The sequence below is a fragment of the Schistocerca piceifrons genome, chromosome 4 (assembly GCF_021461385.2).
Source record: "Schistocerca piceifrons isolate TAMUIC-IGC-003096 chromosome 4, iqSchPice1.1, whole genome shotgun sequence".
Classification (NCBI taxonomy): Eukaryota; Metazoa; Arthropoda; class Insecta; order Orthoptera; family Acrididae; genus Schistocerca; species Schistocerca piceifrons.
The window spans coordinates 108262016-108275111 of NC_060141.1; the positions used below are offsets into that span (position 1 = coordinate 108262016).

Below are 13096 nucleotides of genomic sequence, written 5' to 3' on the forward strand. Positions count from 1 at the left end.
GGGGGGGGAGGGGATTTAAATCGGCCGCCCGCCCTCAGGAGCTCAGTTCAGTACGCACGCACGAGTCGCTGACATGTGCAGCCGCGAGAAGGACGTACCTGCGCTTGCCAGTGACGCGAAGGGTGTGGCAGATCGCCCTCCGGCCGCGCTTGCGCCGTCGGCGGCCCAATCTGGCCCCCAACTTACGACGACCAGTGCTATGGCTATGGATTTGATGGACACAGCTCCGGAAACCTTCAAGACAGCGCTGTCTGCTCCGCTCCCCGATTCTGAAAATGAGAGCTCCACCGCCCCTCAGCCACGCGGACGAAGCGGGAAAAAGAAGAGGAGGGCAACAGCCGCGACGTCTACTGTTCGCAGCTCGCCTATCGAGAAGAGGGCCAGGCAAGATTTCGCCCCTGACGCCAATGGTTTTGTCCCGGCCCGGCGAACTGCAAGACGCATGCAGTCATCGACGACGCTTCCAACTGCCGTCGCCAACTCATTCGACGCGCTCGCTGACGCGCCAGACCAGCTGCCGCGCGATCCTGCGCCGAAGAAAGACTCCCATCTTCCGCCGGTGGTCCTCTAGTTTCCGCCGCCCTATGGGGAACTGCAGAAGTTGTTGCGCAGCTGGACAACGGCCGTGTACACCGTGAAGCCTGCCGGGTGTGACCTGTACAGGGGCACACTCCGCACTGCTGACGATTATCGCCGGGTCGCTCAGGAGGCGTCTGAGCGTGGTATCCCATTCTATACCCACGCTTCCGCACCTGACAAGGTCTTGAAGATTGTAATCCGCGACCTACGTTTCAACATGGAAGCCGATCGCCTGCATCGTGAACTTGCTGACCTGGGCTTCTACGTCAGGGCAGTCGTGAAGATGAAGTCGCCTAAGTCACGCGATGATATGCCGCTCTTCCTGGTCGTCTGCTCCGACGCCGTGGAGAACCGCAAACTCTACCAATTGACGCGGGTCGCCGACGTTCCGGTTCAGACCGAAGAACTTCGCTCCCGGAGACGCCCTGCGCAGTGCTTTCGCTGCCAGGGGATCAATCACGTCGCGCGCCTCTGCTCTATGCCGGACAGGTGTGTTAAATGCGCCGGCGCCCACGCAGGACGTGCGTGCCCCCGTCTGCCCACCGAGAAGCCGACATGTGCACTCTGTGACGGTGCTCACGTGGCCAGTTATCGTGGGTGTGAGGTGTGGAAGCGTGCCATCGCTCGCCAACGTGGCCAAACACCGGCGCCACGTCCGAAGAAGCCAGCAACGAGACGGCCCGGCGTCTCTTTCGCGGCGGCAACGTCGGGGGCGCCCTCCGCCGTCCCGGCTGCGTCGGCTGCTCTTGCTCCTGCCGCATCCGAGGCCGTGCCGACACCTGAGGCTCCTGCGCCTCCACCACAGCTACTAGTGGCGGACCCGGGTACTGCCTCTCCCGGGACGTCGGCCGGACCGCGCTCCGCCAACCGCCGGCGCGGGGGTCACCGCCCCATGGGTACCCAGCGCTCAGCACCGTCAGTCGAGCAGCCCCAGGTGGACTCTCACAGCGAAGTAGCCACGCCTCCCCCTTCCAGCGACGGGGCCGCGCCGGCTGCCTCCACCGGTGACCTGGCCAACCTCGTCACGCAGCTCACTGCCCTGGTGACAAGTGCTACGAAGTTGATTGAAGTCCTGTCGCAGCAACTCACCTCTGCAGTGCCGATGGCCTCTCCAGCCCCGGCCGCTGTCAACACTCACCAGCTGCACCATGGGCAGCGTTAGAGGGCTCAAGGTCGTCGCGTGGAATGCCAACGGCGTCCGCACTCGAGCTGCCGAATTCGCCAATTTCTTCGAGATGAAGCCGTCGACGTCTGCCTTATCAACGAAACCCACCTGAAGCCTGGGGTCGACGTCAGTTGCGGCAAACCAGCTATCGCACCGATCGACCGACGGCGGGTGGTGGGACAGCCGTTCACGTCCGCAATGGCATTCGTGATCGCGTGACACAACTTACACCACTGGCAACGCTGGAGGCCACTGATGTCGTCGTTCACACCTCGGCGGGCGCCATCACGTTCGTCGCTGCCTGACGACCGCCGTCTCGTCCACTGGACCCTGCTGACATCGATGCTCTGCTCCCCTTGAGGGGGCAGGTGTTCGTCGCCGGGGACTTCAATAGTAAACATGTCTCCTGTAACTCCAGGATCGCCAATGCCGCTGGCCGCTGCCTGCTCCGAGTAGCGGAACGTCACCGTGCCCGTGTGGTGGGGCCGTACGACCCGACAATCTTCCCTGCCCGTGGCCTCACGGATATAATCGACATCGCGGTCGTCAAGGGCATCCCTCATCAGATCACTGCCACGACGAGGACGGCAGTGTCTTCTGATCATGTCCCAGTGGTTTTTGATATCGACCTAGACGCCCTCCCACAGCCCAGGAGAGGCATCTCACTTGCTGGCATCGACTGGGACAGGTTTCAAGCAGCCGTGATGGACTCACTCGCCGCCGCGCCGCCCCCTACGGAAGCTGGAGCGGACGCAGCACTTCTGCACTTCGCGGCAACCACGATCGACGCTGCCACTATAGCAACGCCGCCCCGACCTCGCACTCCACCTGACTACTCCCGACAGCTGCCGCGGCCATCACTGAGAAGAACCGGGTCTACCGGGAGTGGCAGAGGACGAGACATGTCGACACCAAGCGCCTCCTCAACAGGATGCGTCGGGACATCTGGGCCGCCATTGACAACCATCGCAATCGCGACTGGAATAACAAGGTCGCCACCGTTTGTCTTGACGACTGCACGGCATGGCAGACGACGAAGCGCTTCCTACGCCGCACGCAACGTATCCCTCCGCTGCTGGTCCACGGTCAGGCTGTCTGCGAACCAGCTGCGAAGGCTGATGCCCTCGCAGACGTCTTTGAGGCTGCGTTTACGCCGATCGAAGACCCGACCGACGCTGTCCACGACGACCTGGTTACTTACCGGCTCCCACGCTACCTGGAGCCACGCGACGACGATGACGTCATTGAAGAGACGACGGCGGAGGAGGTGTCGTCCATCCTGCTTGCCCTGAACCCCAGGAAAGCTGCGGGCCCAGACGAAGTTTCCATCGCCCTACTCCAGAAGTTGCCGCCAGTGGCTGTCACTCATCTCGCCGACGTCTTTGATCTAATCCTCCGGTCCTGCAGTTTTCCTCAGTCCTGGAAGCATGCAGAGATCGTGGCAATTCCGAAGATGGGGAAGGATCTGCGTCAGCCTGCGAACTACAGGCCTTTTAGTTTACTGCCGGTCGTCTCCAAGGTCTTTGAAAGTGTGTACATCAGGCGGCTGCAGCGCCACGTTGACGAGGAAGGCCTCCTGTCCGAAGAGCAGTTCGGCTTTCGCAGGGGCCACTCGGCAGTTCACCAACTCCCTTGGCTAGTGGAAGATGCGTTCGTCGCCCTCGAGCAGCGCGAGTTCTTCGGCGCGGTGTTCCTGGACGTGTCGCGTTCTTTCGACAGTGTGTGGCACCGCGGCCTCTTATTCATACTTTTTGAACTTGGGGTCCCGACGTCATCCGATAGGACCCTCCATGTGCGGGCCGCGCATGGCTTGTCCTCTGGCCGCCGCATCAACGCCGTTTTGCCACAGGGCTCGGTCTTGGGGCCACTCCTGTACTCGCTGTACACCTCTGATGCGCCGAAGATCGACCGTGTGCGGCTCGCCCTGTACACGGATGACACGGCTCTACATACGAGGAGCCTCAAAGCCGCCGTCATGCGCCGCCGTCTGCAGCTCGCCGTTGACACCCTGGCAGCCTGGGCCGTCCAGTGGTGTCTACAACTCAATGGTGCCAAGACGCAGTTCCTGATCGTCACCAGGCGACTCGTTCCTGCAGGTCTGCAACCGCTCACCGTCGGTGGCAGCCCTGTCCCGTGGCGTCCAACGGCGCATTACCTCGGCATCACCATCGACCGCCGACTCACGTGGGTTCCGCACATCCGCGAAGTGAAGACCAAAGTGCAGAACAGGCTGCGCATCCTGTACCCGGTGCTGAACACCGGCTCCCAACTACCACCGCGGCTGGGCATCACTCTATACAAGGCGCTGCTCCGCCCTGTACTCCAATACGCCGCCGTCGTCTGGGGGAACGCCGCCGACACGAACCTGAGGAAGCTGGAGACACTGCAGAATCGCATCCTTCGGCTGGCCTTACACCTGCCTTACGATTTCCCCACCGCTCATCAAAATGGTTCTGAGCACTATAGGACTTAACATCTGTGGTCATCAGTCCCCTAGAACTTAGAACTACTTAAACCTAACTAACCTAAGGACATCACACACTTCCATGCCCGAGGCAGGATTCGAACCTGCGACCGTAGCAGTCGCGCGGTTCCGGACTGCGCGCCTAGAACCGCACCGCTCATCTTCACGACATCGCCGAAGTACCTCTGCCCCGTGACCTCTTCCAGGCGACCGCCCGCACCTTTTACGAACGTGCTGGCCGGTCACACAACGCCCAAATCCGGACGCTGGGCAGCAAACTGCCGCGCAGCGTTACCACCCGCTGGCCACACCTGCTCGCTGCATAACTAGCACTGCAGAACTGTGCTGAGGAGACACTCAAGAAGACAATCTACATGTGAAGACGCATTACATCGGCATGCATGGGAGGCAAAGCAATAACTGCTGCGAACTCCATCACACATCGGAGGACCAGTTATCTCCGTGCAGATCCACGTGAGGAGCTCAGTTCGTCAGGGCACCTGACGATGGCGACATGTCTGATTGCCGAAATATTGTGCCCGTTGGCCACTATGAACCGGCAGTATACCCGTGGACTGTTCGAGCAACAAATACGCCGGGGGAAACTGAAGAAACACGTTTGTACGATAGTTGTGGCACTCATCCCTACCTGCATTCTTTGGGATAGTGTTGATAGTACTCTTTCGAAAGTCTGATGGTATACCTCTTGTCCTTTAGAGTTTGCATATTACCCTGATTAGTCGTTTGGTTTTTGCTCCACCTACTGATTTTAGACGTTCCGAAGGCGGAATTCTGACTCTGACTCTGACACTGGTTCTCCATTTACACCACCCGGCAGAGATACTTTCTTTATAGTTTCGTAGAAACATGGGAGCAACTTTACACTTACACTTCATCTAACAAACTATAACGAGATACTTTGTGTCAGTAGGATCCTCATAGGTGCAAATCCACCAAAGTTCATTTTGTACTCAATTGATGTAGTTCACACGTTTTTTTTTTTTTTTTTTTCATTTCGTATTGCTTATAAATTTTTCAATGCGTCCTCTCGTTTTCATTTCGTTCCTTTGAAAATAGGTCATTGCTGAAACGCCTGAGGATTAAAGAAATATAATAAAGAAGTGTGGCTAATACAGAGGCTTTGTTGTAAGTCCCGAATATGACAGTCACTTCTCACAAAGCTTTTCGTAATATGGATCTAACAGTGAAACTACAATAAATAAATAACCATAAGGTGAATCCATTTAAATCACTGAAACTCTGACGGATAAAACTACATACAGCTAAGCCTATTTATGCACCTGTAGGTGCCACCGCACTACCACCGAATATAATACCTAGCACGAATTTGCTGCTCCACTGGCATGTAAGACACCTCGAAATATCCCGCTCGCGGTGAACTCCTGGCTCCCAGCTCTTAGAAGGTAGGCGTTTCAGTTGGCACCAAACGTTCAATTTCGAAATCTAAATCGACAGAAAGAAAGCCAAACCATGAAGCAATTTTGTGACATAAACGTAAGTTGGCAGGCGCGTTTCTACATTTGAGAGATGATGTCTTTTTAGATATCGGGCCAGTCGCATAAGACTGGCGCTAGTAACGCCACTATAAGGATGAAAATCAGGTTTGCTTTACATACACGCTGTAACCGTCGTATGCGTTGGTTACCTTTGATGTTAGTCAAGAACGCCTTTAAGGGGACGAAGACGCCATTGTCAACACCTCACTGACTTTGGACGTGTAATAGGGCTACGAGAAGCTGGATGTTCCTTCTGCGTTATTGCAGAAAGACTTGACAGGAATGTAGCCACTGTAAGTGAATGCTGGCGGTGATGGTCTCGGGAATGTACGGTCGCAAGGAGACGGGCTCCGAACCGGCACTGACGGGGTACTACCCATAGGGAGGACCACCGTGTTCGAAATATGGCTATGGGGCATCTGCTGGAGCAATTTGAGCAGCAGTTGGCACCACAGCGATGCAACGAGCTGTTACAAAACATTTACTTCAAGGATAACTCCGAGCTAGACACCCTGTAGTGCACATTCCACTGACCCCAAACGACCACCATTTGCGACTTGGGGTGTCAAGAGAGAATTCATCGGAGGGCAGGGTCGATGTCTGCTGTGTTTTCTGATGAAAGCTGGTTCTTCCTCTGTGCCAACAACGACCGTGTGTTGGTTAAAAGGCCAGTTGAGTGCCTGCAGCCAACCTGTCTGCTTGTTAGACCTACGCCTGGCATTACGGACTGGTGTGCGATTTCGTATGACAGTAGGGGCACGCTCACGGTTATCCCAAACACCCTAGCTGCAAATCTGTAGTGGGCCGGTGTGGCCGAGCAGTTTTAGGCGCTTCAGCCTGGAGTTTCGGGACCGCTACGGTCGCAGGTTCGTATCCTGCCTCGGGCATGGATGTGTATGATGTCCTTAGGTTAGTTAGGTTTAAGTAGGTAGGTAGGTAGTTAGTGTTTAACGTCCCGTCGACAACGAGGTCATTAGAGACGGAGCGCAAGCTCGGGTTAGGGAAGGATTGGGAAGGAAATCGGCCGTGCCCTTTCAAAGGAACCATCCCGGCATTTGCCTGAAACGATTTAGGGAAATCACGGAAAACCTAAATCAGGATGGTTGGAGACGGGATTGAACCGTCGTCCTCCCGAATGCGAGTCCAGTGTGCTAACCACTGCGCCACCTCGCTCGGTTTGGGTTTAAGTAGTTCTAAGTTCAAGTTGACTGATGACCTCAGATGTTAAGACCCGTATTGCTCAGATTCATATGAACCATTTTCTTTTTCTTTTTTTTCGTTTTGTTTTTTGCAAGTGTGTACGTCAGTCTGACGATTCGGCCTGTTGTGTTTCCATTCAAAAACAGTATTCTAGAAATGTTTTCCAATAGTACGGCACTCGCCCACATACCGCTGTTTTAACACAACATGCCCTACGAAGTGTCGACCTCTTGCCTTGATCTGCTCCATCGTCATATCTGTGTCCAATAGAGCACATACGGGACAGCATCGGGTGACAGCTCCAGCATCGGGTGACAGCTCCAGCGTCATTAAACATTCCAGTATTGAGCGAACAAGTGGCACGGAGCTCCATCCCGGAAACTGACATCCGGCTCCTCTACAACACAATGCCTGTACGTTCGCATCCTTTCATTCAACGTCCTGGCGGTTTCACCGGTTGTTAATGTACCCGCATTTTGCATTTGCAGTTGCTTATCTTGCGCTTACGTTAACCTTTGTTATCGCAATATTCTTCACTTAAAACGCTGCCAAAATTAATGCATCCCAACATTTTATTACTCCACATACATTAATTTTTGGTGTTACGATTTTTGGTTTCTATGAGTGTGTATCCACATCAGGATCTTGCTCCGCAGGCCCCGCTATGCTTGTGGTGGAGTGCACTTCTTGTACCACCGTCACTTTCCCCATTTCCTGTTCCAGCCGCGCATTGTTCGCGGGAAGAAGGATTGCTGGTAAGCTTCCACATGGGCTCGAATCTCTGTTGTTTTATCTCCATGGTCTTTTCGCGAGATATACGTGGGAGGAGCAATATATTGGTTCACACAACTAGGAGCATCCATTTTGTGAATTTTAATGATAGGCCAAACCGAGATTCAGGACACCTCTCTTGCAGGGTCTGCCACTAGGATTGACTCAGAACGTCCGTGACGCTTTCGCGGTTACTGAGTTGACTTGTAAGTAAACGTGCTGCTCTTCTTTGGACATTCTGTATTTCCTCTATCAATCTTGTCACTTGCAGAACCCAGATGACGAGCGATATTCAAGCAGTGGTCGAATGCATGCTTTGTAAGCTACCTCTTGTGTCGATGGACTAAATTTCCTGATGATCCTTCGAATGAATCAGTCTGGCATCTGCCTAACCCAACATTAATTTTATGCAGTAACTTCAGTTCAGATACCTCCGTACTCATACCCCTAGATCTTTTACGGAAATTGCTGCTTTCAGTGATCGTTGTGCAGTCGAATAATCACACCATAACGGAACTTCCTGATCATTTATTTCCAATACGCTATATTTGGTTAATTTGTGAGTCATCTCACAATTCCTCCAGCAAGTGTCGATTCTCTGCAATTCTTCCTGCAATTCGCAACAATTCTATAACGTTGTGACTTTTCTGTAAGCAACAGCATCGTCCGCGAGAGACCTCAGGTAGGTTTGATGTCATCGACTAGGTCATTTACACACTGAGGGAAAAAAATCACAACACGAAAAATAATTCACGTAGAGTTCAAAATGAGGATATCACACACATCCATGCCCGAGGCAGGATTCGAACCTGCGACCGTAGCGTTCACGCGGTTCCAGACTGTAGCGCCTAGAACCGCTCGGCCACTCCGGCCGGCATTCATGTAGAATAATGGGATTTGGGAATACATTTGTCTAGGTAAGAAATTTAGGTGATTAACATCGTAAGATTACAGGTTAATGTAAGCACAAGGTAACTCACATCAAATGTGAAATACTGATACATAAATAACCGGTTTAGCCACAAGAATGTTAAATGAAAGCACGCAAACGTGAATGCGTTTGCTGTATAGACGTTCAATATCAATTTTTGGGATGAAGCCTGTAGCACTTGGTCGTTGAACAAAGGGACAGTTAATGCTGGCTGTGTACGACGCTGGAGTTGACGTCCAATTAATTCCCATATGTGCTCGACTGGAGACAGATCAGGTGATCGAAGGGCCAAGGTGACATTTGCACACTCTGTAGATCATGGTGGGGTACAACAGTGGTATGCAGGTGAAAGTTATCCAGTTGTAAAACACACCCTGGACTGCTTTTCATGGGTGGCAGCACAGAAGGTCGAACTTCCAAACTGACGTAGAAATTTACAATCAGTTTCCGTGGTATAGCCACAAGAGTGCTCCTGATGTCATACGAAATCGCACGCTAGACAGTAACTCCAGGCGTAGATCCAGTGTGTCTAACACGTAGTCCAATTGGTCGCATGCCCTCAAGTGGCATTTTAACCAACAAATGGACATTACCTGCACCGAGGCGGCACCAGCATTCATCAAGAAACAGACCTCCACCCTGCCCTCCAATGAGCTCTCATCTGACACTGCGGAAATCCAAATGGCGGCGGTTTTGGGCGGGTGGAATACACGCTACACAGCGTTTGGCTGGGAGTTGTCCTTGAAGTAACCAATTTTTAAAAGTTCGTTGTGTCACTATGACGCCAACTACTGGCCTCATTGCTGCTGCAGATGAACTACGGTGCGCCAAGCCTCACGCCGAACCCAGTGGTCATCCCTCTCGGTAATAGCTAGTGGCCGTCCTGAGACCAGTCTTCGTGCTACCGTACATTCTAGTGTGCATCGCTATTAGAAATCATGTGCAGGGGCTATATTTCTGGCAATCATTTGTATAATATTGCACAACGAACATCTAGCTTCTCGTAGCCCTATTTCATGACCTCATTCAGATTCAGCAAAGTGTTGATAACGGCATCTTTGTAACCTTAAAGGCATTCTTGACTGACGTCAACTCACCACGTCCAAACTGAAAGATAACTACCGCTCATGACCGTTACAGAGAGTATTTAAAGCGATCCTCATTTGCATCCTCATAGTGGCGGCATTAGTGCCACTCTTATGTAGGTGGTGCAAAATTTGAACAGACGTCATCTTTCAGATTTAATAACACATCTACCAACTTTCGTTTATGCCGCACAACACCTTCTTCGTGTTGCCAAAAACTGTAGTCCGATAACACTTTGTAACCTTGCATGCTAAGTTACTTTTACGTCTGAAGATTTTTCTCTCTTCAGAATAGCATGCTGTGTTCTGTTTGCTAGGAGTTCTTAACTCCAGTCAGAGAGCTGGTCTGGTATTTCGTATGCTCGTATTTTGTTCGCTAGGTGGCAGGTAAGACCCGTGGTCTAGGGGTTGCCGGCATGGTAGCTCAGCGTGTTCGGACAGAGGGTTACGTACCCTCTGTAATAAAAAAAACTGAGTTAATCGATCATCAACGAACTTAGTCGGGTGTCTTACGACGTCCGCCCCGAGTAGATACAACGAACAAACGCGGACAAAATGAGAATTAAAAAAAAGGGGGTAGCGTCTTTGATTCATAATCAAAACACCTTCGGTCCCGGGTTCGATCCCCGCCACTGCCTAAATTTTAATAAATATTCAGCATTGGCGGCCGAAGACTTCCGGCATAAGAAGTCAGCCTCATTCTGCCAACGGCCTTGTCAAAGACGGCGGAGGAGCGGATAGAGGTTCAGGGCACTCTCTTGTCCTAGGGGTGGGAAATTGCCCCTAAAGGCGGAAGAATCAGCAATGATCAACGACATGTGGATGCAGAAGGCAATGGAAACCACTGCATTACAGACACGTAACGTGTATCCACAGGACATGTGGCGTGTAATTGAAGAAGAATCATGATGATCTCTCCATTGGCACAAGATTCTGGAATAGTCCCCCATTCGGATCTCCGGGAGGGGACTGCCAAGGGGGAGGTTACCATGAGAAAAAGATTGAATAATCAACGACAGGATAACGTTCTACGAGTCGGGGCGTGGAATGTCAGAAGCTTGAACGTGGTAGGGAAACTAGAAACTCTGAAAAGGGAAATGCAAAGGCTCAATCTAGATAGAGTAGGGGTCAGTGAAGTGAAGTGGAAGGAAGACAAGGATTTCTGGTCAGATGAGTATCGGGTAATATCAACAGCAGCAGAAAATGGTATAACAGGTGTAGGATTCGTTATGAATAGGAAGGTAGGGCAGAGGGTGTGTTACTGTGAACAGTTCAGTGACCGGGTTGTTCTAATCAGAATCGACAGCAGACCAACACCGACAACGATAGTTCAGGTATACATGCCGACGTCGCAAGCTGAAGATGGACAGATAGAGAAAGTGTATGAGGATATTGAAAGGGTAATGCAGTATGTAAAGGGGGACGAAAATCTAATAGTCATGGGCGACTGGAATGCAGTTGTAGGGGAAGGAGTAGAAGAAAAGGTTACAGGAGAATATGGGCTTGGGACAAGGAATGAATTAGGAGAAAGACTAATTGAGTTCTGTAACAAGTTTCTGCTAGTAATAGCGAATATCCTGTTCAAGAATCACAAGAGGAGGAGGTATACTTGGAAAAGGCCGGGAGATACGGGAAGATTTCAATTAGATTACATCATGGTCAGACAGAGATTACGAAATCAGATACTGGATTGTAAGGCGTACCCAGGAGCAGATATAGACTCAGATCACAATACAGTAGTGATGAAGAGTAGGCTGAAGTTCAAGACATTAGTCAGGAAGAATCAATACGCAAAGAAGTGGGATACGGAAGTACTAAGGAATGACGAGATAGGTTTGATGTTCTCTAACGCTATAGATACAGCAATAAGGAATAGCGCAGTAGGCAGTACAGTGGAAGAGGAATGGACATCTCTAAAAAGGGCCATCACAGAAGATGGGAAGGAATACATAGGTACAAAGAAGGTAGCGGCGAAGAAACCATGGGTAACAGAAGAAATACTTCAGTTGATTGATGAAAGGAGGAAATACAAACATGTTCCGGGAAAATCAGGAATACAGAAATACAAGTCGCTGAGGAATGAAATATATAGGAAGTGCATGGAAGCTAAGACGAAATGGCTGCAGGAAAAATGTGAAGACATCGAAAATGATATGATTGTCGGAAGGACAGACTCAGCATACAGGAAAGTCAAAACAACCTTTGGTGACATTAAAAGCAACGGTGGTAACATTAAGAGTGCAACGGGAATTCCACTGCTAAATGCAGAGGAGAGAGCAGATAGGTGGAAAGAATACATTGAAAGCCTCTATGAGGGTGAAGATTTGTGTGATATGATAGAAGAAGAAACAGGAGTCGATTTAGAAGAGATAAGGGATCCAGCATTAGAATCGGAATTTAAAAGAGCTTTGGAGGACTTACGGTCAAATAAGGCAGAAGGGTTAGATAACATTCCATCAGAATTTCTAAAATCATTGGGGGAAGTGGCAACAAAACGACTATTGACGTTGGTGTGTAGAATATATGAGTCTGGCGACATACCATCTGACTTTCGGAAAAGCATCATCCACACAATTCCGAAGACGGCAAGAGCTGACAAGAGCGAGAATTATCGCACAATCAGCTTAACAGCTCATGCATCGAAGCTGCTTACAAGAATAAGATACAGAAGAATGGAAAAGAAAATTGAGAATGCGCTAGCTGACGATCAGTTTGGCTTTAGGAAAAGTAAAGGGACGAGAGAGGCAATTGTGACGTTACGGCTAATAATGGAAGCAAGGCTAAAGAAAAATCAAGACACTTTCATAGGATTTGTCGACCTGGAAAAAGCGTTCGACAATATAAAATGGTGCAAGCTGTTCGAGATTCTGAAAAAAGTAGAGGTAAGCTATAGGGAGAGACGGGTCATATACCATATGTACAACAACCAAGAGGGAATAAAAAGAGTGGACGATCAAGAACGAAGTGCTCGTATTAAGAAGGTCGTAAGACAAGGCTGTAGCCTTTCGCCCCTACTCTTCAATCTGTACATCGAGGAAGCAATGATGAAAATAAAAGAAAGGTTCAGGAGTGGAATTAAAATACAAGGTGAAAGGATATCAATGATACGAATCGCTGATGACATTGCTATCCTGAGTGAAAGTGAAGAAGAATTAAATGATCTGTTGTGTTAAAGTGTTGTCTTTAAGTTGTGTAAGTGTCACTAAACCACAGTTCATACAACAGATTCTATAGAACTGTTGGTAATGATGGAAAACCTTATCATCAGCAAAATGATCATTAAAACCACCGAATATCAGAAGCGCTCAACACTGACGTATGTTACCTGAAACAATATTCTTCGCAACTTGTGCGGAATTAATTTAGCCTCCATCCAACAGCAAG

The 13096-nt window shown here is 50.5% G+C and overlaps 1 protein-coding gene across 1 annotated transcript; it reads left to right on the top strand.

Annotated features, from left to right (window-relative positions):
- The first annotated feature begins 205 nt into the window (after positions 1-205).
- LOC124795637 (nematocyst expressed protein 3-like) lies at positions 206-1741 on the top strand. The gene is made up of 2 exons (XM_047259710.1): positions 206-555; positions 1168-1741. The coding sequence occupies exons 1-2, from the start codon at positions 206-208 to the stop codon at positions 1739-1741; spliced, it is 924 nt and encodes a 307-aa protein (XP_047115666.1).
- Positions 1742-13096: the final 11355 nt, after the last annotated feature.